General features: G+C 39.6%; 1 protein-coding gene across 1 annotated transcript in view; it reads left to right on the top strand.

Moving 5' to 3' along the window:
• ADGRV1 (adhesion G protein-coupled receptor V1) overlaps positions 1 to 16,286 on the top strand; it is a 556,842-nt gene that overhangs the window by 217,039 nt on the left and 323,517 nt on the right. The window contains exons 71-76 of the mRNA XM_064376126.1: positions 1,700 to 1,843; positions 4,284 to 4,458; positions 6,521 to 6,656; positions 8,785 to 9,890; positions 14,475 to 14,592; positions 15,510 to 15,681. Coding sequence (XP_064232196.1) covers positions 1,700 to 1,843; positions 4,284 to 4,458; positions 6,521 to 6,656; positions 8,785 to 9,890; positions 14,475 to 14,592; positions 15,510 to 15,681 — 1,851 coding nt within the window. The remainder of the gene's footprint in view (positions 1 to 1,699; positions 1,844 to 4,283; positions 4,459 to 6,520; positions 6,657 to 8,784; positions 9,891 to 14,474; positions 14,593 to 15,509; positions 15,682 to 16,286) is intronic.

A 16,286-nucleotide genomic window follows, 5' to 3' on the forward strand; every position in this document is an offset into this window, starting at 1 on the left:
TGTTTGGAGAAAGGTGTGACATGCACTTAAACCAAGGACAAGATATTTTTCAATGGTCCCTTTCTTCTCTCTCACCTGGTATATAACCCACTGCTCTTTAAAGACTGGAATATTAGTTACGACAGTTTACATCCTTTTCTCCCTGTTCTACACTCCTGGATAAAAGTTAAGACTTTGGGGGCCGGGCGCGGTGGCTCAAGCCTGTAATCCCAGCACTTTGGGAGGCCAAGGCGGGTGGATCACGAGGTCAAGAGATCGAGACCATCCTGGTCAACATGGTGAAACCCCGTCTCTACTAATACAAAAAATTAGCTGGGCATGGTGGCGCGTGCCTGTAATCCCAGCTACTCAGGAGGCTGAGGCAGGAGAATTGCCTGAACCCAGGAGGCGGAGGTTGCGGTGAGCCGAGATCGCGCCATTGCACTCCAGCCTGGGTATCAAGAGCGAAACTCCGTCTCAAAAAAAAAAAAAAAAAAAAAAAAAAAAAAAAAGACTTTGGACAGGTAGGCCACAGAGAAGGGCGTTCACGCACGCTCTCCTACACCAGACAGGGAGCAACAAGGCAACAGGAATTGTTCTCCGTCATCTTTATAACTGCTGAGCGTCTCACAATGATTGGCATACAATAAGTGCTCAATAAATGACCCAGCCACAAATATAAAATTGGTCTTCCATTCTGAAAATGTATTTTAAACCTAGACTTGTTTCTTTAGCATGTCAGTGATTCTTATTGTCAGTTTGTGCCTCATAAAAAAGCCAGTTGTTAACCGGGTGTTAATAACTTACCAGGTGCTAACAGTTGACACTCCAAGGTTCTGGTGTTAAACCTACATCAAGAGTCTTTTGTTCTTAGAGCCCAATGGAAACTTACCCTGTTCAAATACCCACTTGAAGGTTAGAAGCCACAGCACAGGGGGTTAGATACATCATGGCCTTTGGCCGATTATAAAAGCATTTGGATAAACAGTGTTGGCAGGTACACAGGGTGTTATGGTACCATAAATCATTTCTGTTTGTGCCCAATGCCATCAAGAATGATAGACAATATAGAAAATGGTATTGGTCGGGCAGTCTTGGATTAAGGAAATGCAAGAGCATATTGAGAATGCAATCAACTTCTAAAAACTTTCAAATTCATTTTCAAATCAATCTCGCCTCTTTTCTTCTGTAGGAAAACCAGCTTTTCCTCAAATCTCTCTTTTTTTTTTTCTGAGACAGAGTTTCGCTCTTGTTACCCAGGCTGGAGTGCAATACGATCTCGGCTCACCGCAACCTCTGCCTTCCGGGTTCAAGCGATTCTCCTGCCTCAGCCTCCCAAGTAGCTGGGATTACAGGCATGTGCCACCACATCCAGCTAATTTTTGTATTTTTAGTAGAGACGGAGTTTCACCATGTTGGCCAGGATGGTCTCGATCTCTTGACCTCGTGATCCGCCTGCCTCGGCCTCCTGCAGTATTGAGATTACAGGCGTGAGCCACCGCATCCAGCCCAATTTGTAGTTTTCTTATACTCTACAACTTCCACTCCTTATCTCCCACCCTACATACTGGTGGTTTGTTTTGTGACAGGGGAAAGGGCATACATTGATGAAACTATCTGATACAAAAGGAACTGCAGGCAGTATGCTAATGGCTCAGGTCAAATATCAGCATTTTTCTCTGAAAATTGTTTCTAAATCACTGATACTGTTTGTTTATAGGTCTTCCTATCACTCGGCTCTAATTTCACTTTGCAACTGGTGACTGTGATGCTTGTCGGTGGACGTTTCTATGGAATGCCAACAATTCTTCAGGAAGCAAAATCCGCTGTACTTCCCGTCTCTGAGAAAGCTGCCAATTCTCAGGTAATTAGCCCTGGGTGTGATTCTCTCAGCAGACCACTAGAGGGCAGCTTTTACAGGCAGGACGGAGACTCAGCTAGAATTTCTCATGAGTTACTATTTTCTTAAATATAAATAACTCTGAATATCAAAGTAGATGTAATGGATATATTATATAAAAATAATTAGTATATTTTCAACATTCAGTAGAAAAAAGAGTTATGTTCAGATCTCCTCTTGATATAATGTATCTAATATTGAGGTATTTTATGTTAATTAAAATTACAATGAAGCACTAATTAATATTTCAGACTTTTTCATTTACTAACATTGTGAATGTTTGTCTTTAATATTCAGACTTTGGTTTATTGGGGCAAGTTTGTGCTGATGGAGATAGATGCTGGTGGTCAGATCCTCTGATACGGTTGCGACTAAGTTTTTGCATCCTCCATTTGAGGTCATTGTAGATATTTCCCAGTCCCTTCATAAATGTGCATGAGAACAAAGAACAAGTTGAGGGCTTTCCTTTCCTTTCAGGCTGATTCTGTCAATATAAGAAAAAGGCAAGGCTGTTGTCTGTGGCTATGGTAATGTGTGTATTTTCGAAGCCATTGTGAAATATAACTTCATCCTACTCCCTCAGGTGGGAGCTGAAGTAACTGAGGCAAGCCTAGCTCAAGATGCTGACATGGAATCTGTACAGATGAATGGGCAGGAATATGGGCAGATATACTGTCTGGCCACTAGGGGATGCTCTTTAGCTACTCCCTCCTGGGCATCTTCTCCAAGAAGAATGAATGTGCTTTTTCTCCTAAAATGGAATACGCTGGCACTTAAAATAACTGAGAGGAAGAGTTGTTTTTTGCTTTACCTCCTCCTCCTTAAGAGTGAATGAGGAAATAGAATTAATGCTTTGAATTTTGTTGTCTTCATTTTGTTCATGGGTCATTAAAAAAAAGAGTCAGCAAAACCATTCATTTGGAGTAGTGAAACATTTCCTGCTCCTTACTGCTCCTTATCCGTGCATATTGTCACAATACTGTATCACCCCAAAGGGCAAGGTTAGAGTCCATCATGGCATATTCATGTCTTTGGTGTATCCTCTATACTCATATCAGTGTTTGGGGTGTGTGTGTGTGTGTGTGTGTGTGTGAGAGAGAGTGTGTGTGTGTGTGTATGTATGTGTGTGTGTGTGTGTGTGAGAGAGAGAGAGAGAGAGAGGTGGCTAAGGCATTTAAAATAGCCCTCTAGCCATGTAGCAAGAATAATCACACTCAAAGCTTTTGGCAATTGCTAAGCAGAAGCTTCACTGGGCTGGGCATGGTGGCTCATGCCTGTAATCCCAGCAGTTTGGGAGGCCAAGGTGGGCGAATCCCCTGAAGTCAGGAGTTCAAGACAAGCCTGACCAATATGGTGAAACCCCATCTCTACTAAAAATACGAAAAGAACTACGTGTGGTGGCACATACCTAAAGTCCCAGCTACTGGGGAGGCTGAGACTTGAGAATCACTTGAACCCAGGAGGCAGAGGTTGCAGTGAGCCGAGATCATGCCACTGCACTCCAGCCTGGGTGCAGAGCGATATTCTGTCTCAGGACAAAAAAGAGAAGAAGAAGAGAAGCCTCACTATAACAGAGAATCTAGGCTGGGCAAATGAAAGTAGTTGTTGTTTTTTTCTCTGTGGCTCCAGAAGTTATCCTGCGGAACCCTTTCACATTTTTCTACCATTCTTTATTCCAATTTAAGAAGAGGAGAATCAATCTTAATATGTTAACTCTTGATTAAATCGTATCCCAAATTTATGGCTATTGAGACCAAAAGAGGTAAACTGAATTGTTCAAGTCAAAATGTGAAGCCAGGAATCTGCTTTTATTCTTATTCATTACTCAGAACTTATTTCATCTATAAATCACATACCATAGTAAGGTTATACTTAAAACAAAATCTTGATGCTTGTGATAAAGACAGGTATTAAAAAATAAACTTTGAAGCTTTCTCATCTTCAAAGAAAGATATAAAATTAAGTCAAAGAGCTGAAAAGAACCCTAATAGAAGGTCTAGTTCAAGGTGCTTATTTTGCAAATGAAAAAGTATACTATTATATCTTAGAAGTCAAATTTTAGTTCTACAAGTGAAGTTCTGGAAAGACCCATGAACAAGTCATATTAAAATGCCATTTAAAATATTTTGCTTTCATTTAACCATAATTACACTTATCTACTTATCTTTTTCTTAGATGTTGTTTATTCAAAGGATAACATTTTGATTAAAAAAGAAAGAGGTATAGGCTATAACCTAAATTAAAAAGTAAAATAAATTTTAAATCTGAGATGTCATGTCTTAATTCAATATAAGACAAATATATATACTGTATAAACAGAGGGAAAGTTGACATTTAACCCATTCTTCGGAAAACAGGAAAGTTTACAGAGAAATAAAATCCTCTAAGCATGATTTTCTCTCAGGTCGGATTTGAATCCACCGCTTTTCAACTCACGGACATCACTGCCGGCACAAGCTCCATTATGATTTCTAGGAGAGGCACATATGGCGCTCTCTCAGTTGCCTGGACCACTGGCTATGCTCCTGGGTTAGAAATTCCTGAATTCATTGTTGTTGGCAACATGACCCCAACACTGGGTGAGTTGTAGTTTTTCTAAGATACGTCCTGTAGAATACTGGAAGGATATCATTGGCTACTAATTTTCTTGGGTCATCCTTATTCTGGATACTAAACTTAGTTTTCTAATATGATGCTCCCATATTTAAGTGATTAGAGTAGTGCAGGCCGCTTGGTGAGAGAAGGAGAGAAGCTTTTTTCAGTCAAATTAACAACTTCATACCTTACCTTGAAAGAATGGGGTCATTAAGCAAACTACTCTGTCCATACAGTAGGAGTTTGTTGAAAGTAGTTCTGACAATCTAATTGGGCAAATACAGTAATAAAAAAATAAAAATACATGCATATTTTGTATGCATTTCCATGTTCACCTGATTGAGATGCTAATGTTAGATGGTTTGACCTCTATGATGTTATAGAAAGCTCATTGCAAATTCAGATAATGAGAGTTTATAAAGAACCCTCCAGTGGGCTCTGAATCTGAGGATCTCCCTCCTTGATTCAGAGGGTCTTGTTGTTCACCAGGTAAATGCCATTTACACTCAGTAATAAACCTAATGAATCCTGCAGAGTTCTGATATCCTCAGTCTTGCAGTGAGGATGGAATGATTTTCATTTTCCCAGGGTCTTGGTATCACTGAGAGATGAGAAGGAATTAAAGCTAAAGTCCTGTAGAAGATGGGGGATGAGGTCTAGGCCAGTGAAAATGACAACATTGTCATGCCAGCTTTCATCCTAACAGGAATCCCAGTAAACAAAAAGAGAGAACTCAGTTGCGTGATTGAGAGACACCATGGTGGGAGAACTGCCTTGGATTCTGGGGCTTCTTTAGCCACTGAATAGGTGCCCCTGATCTGATGTCTCAGACACTGACTCCTCTTATTTTCCTTTTGGCATGTCCCCTAAGTTAAAGATATTTAATTATTTTTCTTGTTTATTTTCTAGCCCCTTTTTCCTGCAGAAACTCTTATCTTTTACTTCCTTATCCCTCTGTCACTTTGGGTGATATGCATAGCTCCATATAATTTAGGGTGTTTTAAAAATTTTTTTTATATTAGTAACCGCTTGCTACATGTGAAAAGATTTATGTGTAGAAATATTGCTTATTATGAGTGTGTATGCAGCTTTGTGCTTACATAGCATATTAATCTTCAAAAGCTTTTGTGAGTTTGTTAACTTGATTCAACTAAAATAACAGGAGTTCCCAAATAATAGATCTGTATCTTCAAACAGGTTCGTTTAGTTTTTTTGAGCTTTTATAATAAATTTTCAAACACAATGAAAAGTCCAGTGAACACCCATAAACTCACTGACTGGATTTATTTATTTATTTAATTTTTAATTTTTTTTAAGATAGAGTCTTGTGTATCACTCAGGCTGGAGTGCAGTGGTGCCACCTCAGTTCACTGCAACTGCCACCTTCCAGGCTCAAGGTATTCTCCTGCCTCAGCCCCCCGAGTAGCTGGGATTACAGGCTCTCACCACTGTGCCCGGCTGATTTTTGTATTTTTAGTAGAGATGGGGTTTCACCATGTTGGCCAGGCTGGTCTCAAACTCCTGAGGTCAAGAGATCCACCAGCCTCGGCCTCCCAAAGTTCTGGGATTACAGGCATGAGCCACTGCACCTGGCCTTGACTGGCTTTGATAGTTGTTACAGTCTGCCATATTTGTGACATATTTTCTGAGGCAATTTAAAGTAAAATACATAGATTATGATATTTCACCCCTATGTACTTCAATATGTATCCTAAAAATATTCCAGGGCTGGAATTTAAACCAAAGCCTGACACTAAATCTGTATTAAAGCTTGCCCAACACCAGTCCCTTTTCACTACTGGATTTTGTCATTGAGCCAGGAAAGAAAAAGAGATAAAGGAGAAAAGTAAACAGGGACCAAGAGCAAGATTTGTGTGGTCTCCTCTAAGTTTACCTCTTCTCCCTGCCCCTTTTTAAAAATGTTTTACCTTTTGTGAACTATAATCGAATTTGGGAAAAGAAAATATGTTACTACAGTTTTAAGAGTCAAATCCCAATTTAAGACAAGAAATAATACCCTGCTTTCCTCTTCATGTTTCCTTCCAGGGAGCCTTTCATTTTCCCACGGTGAACAAAGGAAAGGAGTTTTCCTGTGGACATTTCCCAGCCCTGGTCAGCCAGAGGCCTTTGTTCTTCACCTATCAGGGGTGCGGAGCAGGGCTCCTGGTGGAGCTCAGCTCCGGTAAGACCAAACTCATTCTCACCCAACAAATTCTCTGAGGAATAATCTGGAATTCATCCATCAAAACAGAGAAGGGCACAAGGATTACTCTCCTTGAAGCAAACGCAAACACAGTTTTAGTATAGATCATCATGTGGCCTGCATGCCAGAGAGGGAGGTGGCTCTCGGGAACCCCACCACCCACCCACTGCTGGCCGTGAAGAGAGTTCCTCATGCCTCCATCTGGAGAATGGGGGCCATGGTAACATCTCCACTGAGAGCCATGATGTCAGTTCTCCTCTTGTTAAAGGGAGTTATCTTCTGAGAAGCAGCTGAAAATACCTGATTACCCTAAGTGATTAAGAGTAAGAATAAGACATTGCAGTAGGGTGATAATATTACTTGGACCAGTGGCCCTTTGACTTTAATTTTATTTTATTTAATTTCAGTGTTTATAATGACTGTTTCTACAAATATATTGTATTTGCAGATAAATACGTACCAGCCAAAAGCACTTTACTTGCCTTATTTCTGGGATAGACTTGACCAGAGCAGCAGAGGGCAGACATGCTATTCAGACTTAGGGATTTAGTCCTGGTTCTGCCACTTACTCACTGTGTGACTTTGAGAAAGGTACTTGATCTTTCTGTTCTTCAGTTTGCTTGTAAAATAAGGAAAATTTGCGAGTGTGAAAACTAGAGTATGTTCAGGTATGTTTATATACATGTTTATGTGTGGGTGATCTCCATTGGGGAAATCAAATATGACTTTAGATTATACATATGCCATCTTAAAAATGTTCATCCAGAGAACGTTTTAGGGTTGCAAATTCAAATGCTTTAACAGCAACAATAGTTAACAGTATTATAGTGCTTGGTGAGGAGTGGTGGCTCACGCCTGTAATCCCAGCACTTTGGAGGCCAAGGTGGGCAGATCACCTGAGGTTAGGAGTTCAAGACCAGACTGGCCAACATGGCGAAACCCTGTCTCTACTTAAAATACTGAACATCAGGCAGGTGTGATGGCACATGCCTGTAGTCCCAGCTACTTGGGAGGATGAGGCAGGAGAATCGCTTGAGCCCAGGAGGCAGAGGTTGCAGTGAGTCAATATTGCACCACAGCACTCCATCCTGGGCGACAGAGTGAGTGAGACTCCATCTCAAAAACAACAACAAATAGTATTATAGTGCTTACCCTAGGCCAGGCATAAATCATACACACACACAAACATATACACTCATACACATTATCTTTCTCTCTCTTTACTCTCCCCAGTAACCTTATGAAGTAGATTCTGTTATTTGTCCCATCTTGTAGATGACAAAAGTCATAGAAATATTATGCAGTAAACCCAGAACTACATAATTAATACATGTTGGGGCCATGATTCCAACCCTGGCTGAATGGCCTCTGTCAGAGCTCAATTAACCACGATTTTATGTAGAGTGTTAGCTGCTTGACAAGAGACAGTGATGGGACCTGAAGAATCCTCCCTAAAGGCATTCAAATTTATATTAGAAACAAAAAAACTGTTTTCAAAAGAAAATATATCTGTAGACAGAATTGGGTCAAGAGGCTGCCAGTTATAACCCCTGATATAGTGATTAACTCACAACAAGAATCTATAGGAAAAAACTAAGGATAAATTATGCAATCATGGGTGTCTATCCTAAATCATACATAAAGTTTTAGCTACATTTGCATGAGAGGATAGTCCCATTACTGGCAGCTAAAGGAAGCAAGGATTTTGCTGCTGGTACAGTAACTATTTCTATTTGCTAGATAAGAAAGCTGTCAGAGGTCCAGCTGTAGTAGTGTTGGTCCCCTTGTACTGATCTCAAGAGAGAGTCTGATTTTCAGATCCCTCAGACAGCTGCTCTGGGATGATAGAGAAATAGACAAGAGACCTATGAGCTTTTCATTTAGCTCAGATTTGTTAGGTCCTGTCCCTGCTTTTGCAGCTCCTGTTCTTCCATTTCTTGTGCCCTTACTTATCAATAAGTAAGTAGAGATTGATGGAATTTGAAATGGCATGTCATTGTTAAGTTGCTGCCCTCATGAGCAGCATCTTAAATATGTGAACGATGCATCTCTACAGTGATATTCCTATTTTTTAAATCAATTTCTTCATGATTTAATTTTTTCCCAGATCAGGTTTTATCGTTGCTGAAATTGAACCAATGGGCGTCTTCCAGTTTTCCCCTAGCTCAAGAAATATCATAGTGTCAGAAGATACACAGATAATCAGATTACACGTGCAAAGACTATATGGGTTCCACAGCGATCTTATTAAAGTTTCTTATCAGACCACTGCAGGAAGCGCCAAGCCACTGGAAGATTTTGAGCCTGTTCAGAATGGGGAACTGTTTTTTCAAAAATTCCAAACCGAGGTTGATTTTGAAATAACCATTATTAATGATCAGCTCCCTGAGCTAGAAGAATTTTTTTACATTAACCTTACTTCAGTAGAAATTAGGGGATTACAAAAGTTTGATGTTAATTGGAGCCCACGTCTGAATCTAGATTTCAGTGTTGCAGTGATCACAATATTGGATAATGATGACCTGTCAGGAATGGATATTTCCTTCCCCATGACATCTGTGGCTGTAGGAGTTGACACAACTCTCATTCCTGTAGAAGCTGAATCCACCACATACCTCAGTACAAGTAAGACGACTTCCATTCTGCAGCCAACCAAAGTGGTTGCCATTGTTACTGAGGCAACTGATGTATCTGCCATCCCTGAGAAACTTGTCACTCTTCATAGTACACCTGCCATGTCTGAAAAGCCTGATGTGGCCACTATACCTGCTAATATTTCCATTCATGGAATATTCAGTCTTGGGCCATCCATTGTTTATGTTGAAGAGGAGATGAAGAATGGCACATTCAACACTGCAGAAGTTCTTGTCCGAAGAACTGGTGGGGTTACTGGCAATGTCAGCATAACAGTTAAAACTTTTGGTGAAAGATGTGCTCAGAAGGAACCAAATGCATTGCCCTTTCGTGGTATCTATGGAATTTCCAACCTAACATGGGCAGTTGAAGAAGAAGACTTTGGAGAACAAACTCTTACCCTTATATTTCTAGATGGAGAAAGAGAACGTAAAGTATCAGTTCAAATTTTGGATGATGATGAGCCTGAGGGGCAGGAGTTCTTCTACGTGTTTCTCACAAACCCTCAAGGGGGAGCACAGATTGTGGAGGGGAACGATGACACTGGATTTGCAGCTTTTGCCATGGTTATTATTACAGGTATATCTTTGAAATGATAGAGATAAAAATGTACTTTTGTGGTACATAGTAATTTGTATGAGGATGAATCTAGCTTAAATTTAATGGAAGAAGGTGAATTACTTGTTATTCATAGGAATGCATTAAAGTGTTGTTTTTCTGTAGCTTGGACCCATGACATTAACTCATGATGCTGTTCTGAGGCCCCTGTAATTTAATGTACTATAAATGTCACTGAGATCAGAGCCAGTAATACAATCTATAAATCTATACTTTACAATATAAGGAACATTTAATTTAATTATCCAAACACATGATGGCCTATCCTGTTTTGGAATTTCATTCTAAATTTACCAGCCACTTTCAATAATCCATCCTAGAGTCCAAAATCTCATTGTCAGGAAATTCTTTTGATCTGTTGTCAAATACATTTAAACTATTGCCTTTTGTTTTGCTTTTGACCCAATGTGGTTGATACAGCCATCATACTATTGTGTATATATGTTCCAATAGCTTAACATTTTAATTAATTTTCGAGTTTCTCATATATCTTATGTAGTCTTTTTATGACAATTTGCAGTTTACCTCTGAAATCATACTGTATTTTTTTAAGTGAAATGCATCAGCATGTCAGTACCTTACATGAATTAGAGTATTGACAGGCTATTTCATGATTCTTTTCTTTTTTCATTTTTATGTTTCATTGTAAAGTGACAATTTATACCTATTTAGAGGGTACAAGGAATGATGTTATGATTTCTAAATATAATGTAGAATGGTGTAATCAAGATAGTTAATATGCACATTACCTCAAGTACTTAACATTTTTTGTAGTGAGAATATTTGAAATTTGCTATCTTAACAACTTGGAAATGTATAGTGCTCTATATTAACTGTATTCACCATTCTGTGCAATAGATCTCAAAGCATACTTTTGAGATTTGATGCTTCCTGGAATTCATGTTTTATTTTAGCCACTGAGTTATAATTCAGTAATAATTTTGCAATTGTTTAATTTCCTTTCATATGATCAGCATTCTCTCATTTATGTTAGGCTACAAATTTACATCAATTAACTTAGTGTGATTTATTCCTATTCCCACAGTTTATGAAGAGTATTAATATTGTAATTTCTTATTCTATTCTGCAAGTTATTTACTGATTTTGATTCATGTTGTCTTACTACCATCTACATATTTCTATTAAAGTTAGTCTGGCAGTCAGCATCCTCCCTCTCATTCTGTGACACTGATGTTTTATTACAGTTATTTGAATATGCCCAGGGCTGATAGTAAAAATATTTAGTGATTCGTTTGGCACAGGCCAGGCCCATCAAAATCGCTTCTGGAGGTTCTTTGCTGTTCTAAGCGGTACACTATTAATTACCGGATCGCAGGAAGGTCTTATAGTCCTGGTTAGAGAAGTGGCAGAGGGCTCTTTGGGGGCTCAGGACAGAAGTTAGGTACCAACTGGAACGGAAGTGCTTCTCTGTTTTATCAGACGATACAGCCTACCAGTGTCTATCCCTTCATCAGCTCTGAGCTTAGTTTTAACTCGCCAGGCAAATGGTAACTTAGCTGAGGTCTGTGAGATTCTGTAATGTTTACCTTCCCTACATAAGGCACACTCATCGCACACCTGTGGCAAATGGTTGACACCCTACCATCACTACCACTAACGTCATATGATGTAATTGGCCTGACCTCACCACCAGGCACATTCATTCACGTGGTCATAATATCTTAAGTTCCTTTACCTGCAAATGTTGCCCTCATCTTTTCCCTACCTGTTTTTTTTTTTCTTCATAATATTTCTCACTTAACTGGATAATTAATTTTGCCACATCCCTATCTTTATAATCTTTTCACATTTAGATTTTAGAACAGACTTTCTAAATAAATCAGGGAAAGATAGTTTATTTTGTTTTGGTTTTGATCATTGGCATATTACAATTCTAGAATCATCTTGGAGGAGGAGAGGCGTTCTGGTCTTTGATGATTTCATCCTTTTTGCGCTGGTTTCTTCCCATCTTTGTGGATTTATCTACCTTTGGTCTTTGAAGTTGGTGATTTCAGATGGGGGTCTCTGAGTGGACGTCCTTTCCATTGATGTTGAAGCTATTTCTTTTTGTTTTTTAGTTTTCCTTCTAACAGTCAGGCCCCTCTGCTGTATGAGGCATTTTTTTTTTTTTTTTTTTTGGTTATACGGGGGTCAGGGAGCTGCTTGAAGAGGCAGTCTGTCCCTTGTCTGCCTGCAGAGGCACTGCTCGGCTGCCTCAGCCTCAGCCCGGCTGCTGTGTAGGTTTCCTCTGGCTTTTGTTCACACAGATGAGATTAGACCCGCCTTCACAATGGTGGATGCCCTTCTGCCCACCAAGCTCAATTGTCCCGGATGGAGCTCGAACTGATGTGCTGGCTGTGAAACTCTCAAGTGAGAGGGCTTCAGTTTGCTAGTCTCTGTGGTGGTAGGACCTGCCAAGCGATATCACCTGTCTCCCTGCTTTCAGCTCTCCCTCTTTATGGGGAGTGGGTCCGTCGTCCCGCAGGCGCTCTGGGCACTAGTGAAAACTTCCACCCAGTTTTCTGCCGACGACTTGCGGCGCTGGGCCAGCCAAAGCTGTCGCTCGGATCTGTGTTGGTAACTCGCAGTACTTTTCAGCCCGGTTGGCATTCTCCTGGACTGTGGGTTGCAATGGCCATGGGAGAAGCACAGTATCTGAACCAGAGTGCCCAGGGGGTAAAGTCCCCCATCCTCCAGGCGGTTGCACTTCCTGGGTGGGGCAGCGGCTCGTCCTGCCGCTGTTCGCCCTCCTTGGGCTACACCCACTGTCCAACGAGTCCCAATGAAATGAACCTCGTACCTCACTTGGAAATGTGGAGATCACTCGCCTTCTGCGTCTCTCGCTGGGAACTGCTCTGTGGAGCTGTTCCTATTCGGCCTTCTTGGTGGAAGTCCTCTAGAACCATCTTACTAGAAATTTGATATCAAATTTATTAGTGTAAACCTGACAAGGGAAGTGTTATTGTCATTAGAATCATGCTAGTTGCTAGTGCCTTGGAAAAGAAAATGAAGGTTCTGCTGTGATCAGCTTGTAGTGTACTTGAAGAGCCTAAATCCTCACTAAAGTGACAAGAAAACAGTTGCTGCCCAAGAGAAAAAGTCAATGCCAGATTCTGATACCAGGCTACGAAGTGATTGGTGAGGATGAGGATTGGCATTCTGAGACAAAAACACCCATGAGGCCCTAGGACCAAGTAGCCCATCACTTGCATGTTCCTAATAAAGGGGCTCCACATTTACTTTAAGACCAGGGAAATAGTCCGGGGACTGATGACTACTAGTTCTTCCCTATCAGGACAGTTCACTGGTTTTCTGTTTCCTTAACCCAACTACTCCCTAACTTCAGAAGTTCTGTCTTCTTAGAATGGCAGAAATCAGGTTTCAGGGCGATGGGTACACATAACAACATGGTGTGGCTCTGCATCTCCACCCACATCTCATCTCCAGTTGTAATCCCCAGAATCCCTGTGTGTGGAGGGTGGGACCTGGTGGGAGGTGATTGGATCATGGGGGCAGTTTCCCCCTTACTGTTCTTGTGATAGGGAGTGAGTTGTCGTGAGATCTGATGGTTTAAAAGTGGCACTTCCCCTTGCTCTCTCTCTCTCCTGCCACTATGTGTGACATGCTTTGCTTCCCCTTCCACCATGATTGGAAGTTGTTTATAAATTACCTAGTCTCAGGTAGTATCTTTATAGCAGTGTAAAAAACAAACTAATACACATGGTTTTGAGCCGATTGCTTTAGGATTGTTGCTTCTAGCATCACTGCAAAACTGGGCTGTGGAGGAACAGAAAGCAGTCAGAACTAGGCATTGGTATTTCTCTAGTCTGAGAAGCTGGCTTAGGTACTGCCCAGGATTTGAAGTGATGGTTTCAGTATAGTATGAGCCATAGTTTTGTTCCAGTTTAACCTTTTTTTTTTTTTTAACTATAATGGTACCTGTAACCTCAAGTGTTGCTTAGCAAAGTTTCTGATACTCAGAGATGCTCAGGAGTTCCTTAATATTTCTGTTTTGTTCTGGGGCAGATAACTTCATGGGTAGCATAGAGGATCTTTTAGTCAACCCTCTTATGTGAAGGTAAATCCATTGAACAGAATTCATTTATTCAACAAATATTTACTCAACACTTAGCATATGCTCAGTGCTATTCTTGGAGCTGGGGATACAGTAGTGAATAAAAGTTTTTGCTCTAGTAGAGCCTACATTCTGTGGAAGATATCAGCCTTAAAACAGATAAACATCTGAAAAGTCAAATACTGTCAAATGTAAAGAAGGATCTTAATAGAAAAATAAACATGTGCATGTCAGAGTAGGGAGTGGGATTTGATGTTTTATTTCTTCTGTTCTTCTTTTCCCACAGTTAGCCACCTTGATGTTATCATAGTTTAGTTTATTTTTAATAAAGATGTTTTAACAATTCTAGCTTCCCCCACCATTTGTAAATTCCTTACTTTTAAACCATCTGAGCTGGCAAGATTAGTGAAACATGGGAAGTCTTTAAAATAATTCTTGACTATATTATAGCCCTCCATTCTTCTTTTCAGGGAGTGACCTTCACAATGGCATCATAGGATTCAGTGAGGAGTCCCAGAGTGGACTGGAACTCAGGGAAGGAGCTGATAGGAGAAGACTGCACCTTATTGTCACAAGACAGCCAAACAGGTATGTATATATAGAGTATATGGAAGATGTAACATCCTGTGTGTCTATACAAATCCAATTTCAATTCATACAATGGGAGAGGCAGGGTAAGATGTTGACAGAAGAAAGTAGTGTGGAATTTGGCATGTCTTCAGATATTAATCTAGTTCTTATTCTGTGATTATGACACTTGGTTTATGATTATAACTTAAGGTTACCTTGAGTGTTTTGTACTTCAAGAAGTACCATACTGATAATCAGATTGTATAGGTCATCACTTCATCATATTGACTGTTATCTGCTCACTCTACATACATACTGTTTTCCTGTGAGGAAAACTTGGAGTACCAAAATTTTATTTGCAACTTAAAACTGTATAGTAGCATTTTTGAATGCTCATCACAAATATGTACTTGATATGCACACATGCACATGTATATGTGTGTGTGTATATATATATTTATGTATATATTACATTTTCAATTTTGGCTCTAAATAATCTGTGAGAATGTAGGTCTCCCTTTGCCCCATTTTACAGTAACAACCATTATGAGTGGAAGTGTTGTTTCTTTAGAAAAATTGTTTTTAAAAGAGAAATGAGGAACATTTCCTTGCCTTTAGGAACTCCCTATGATTTTCATTTTCACATTTTTTTTTGACATAATAGACAGAAAAATATTTGTTTCGCATTCTGTATTCACAGTATCTGGATACTTATTCATTATTAAATAGGGTGTAGTCAAAGAAAACCACGTAAGCCCTGAGCCTTAATTTTCTTATCCGTAGTGAGGAAAATTGGTCATTCTCAGCATCATCAGTGGTAAAGTAAGTGTTATACTTTGGATGAAGAGGTACCATTTGGCACAGTGATAATAAACTGTATTAGACACAGGGGTAACATCTTCTGTTAAGGCATTGGGTGGGTTTCTTGTCCACAGGGCCTTTGAAGATGTCAAGGTGTTTTGGCGAGTCACACTTAACAAAACAGCCGTCTTGCTCCAGAAGGATGGGATAAACCTGCTGGAGGAACTTCAGTCTGTGTCAGGGACCACAGCCTGTACAACGGGTCAAACAAAATGCTTTATCAGTATTGAACTCAAACCAGAGAAGGTAAGAAATGAAGAGACACAAATAATGTCAGCTTCTAATTATTTCAACTTCTATTATGTCAACTTCTATTTCTTTAGAATTAATCACTTTAAAACCATGATTGAAACTTATGCATTGTTGATATGGAGATTGTTTGTGTCTTTCTTAGCCATAATGTCTAAATCTCTTTGCTGACAACAGCTTTAGACAGGCTTGATTGCATTATGGAATTTTGTAAATAAACTTGTCATTTTTCTTTTTTTTTGTTTGTTTCTTGCCATTCTGAAATAACAACCATGTAGGTTTAACTTTTTCCTTTATTTTTATTCTTGGTGCAATTCTTTCTTTTTCCAGAAATAAATGTCTTATTCACAATTCTTTTTATTAATCCCTTCCTACTTACACATAAAGAAAAAAAAGTGTATTATTGCTTAATAAATGAACACATGCCTAATAAAATGTGTGTCTTGATATGCTAACTTCTACACATTAAAATTAATACAATATTAAGGATATACTGTTAGAATCATATTTATCTTGCATCCTAACTACCTCTTTTTACATAATGATAACATTTCCTCTTTTAGTACCACAATAGATTCAAATTCAAACAATTTTAATTACTT

This window comes from Aotus nancymaae, unplaced genomic scaffold (genome assembly GCF_030222135.1).
Source record: "Aotus nancymaae isolate 86718 unplaced genomic scaffold, 86718_ANA_hifiasm-v0.15.2.pri h1tg000014l, whole genome shotgun sequence".
Lineage (NCBI taxonomy): Eukaryota > Metazoa > Chordata > Mammalia > Primates > Aotidae > Aotus > Aotus nancymaae.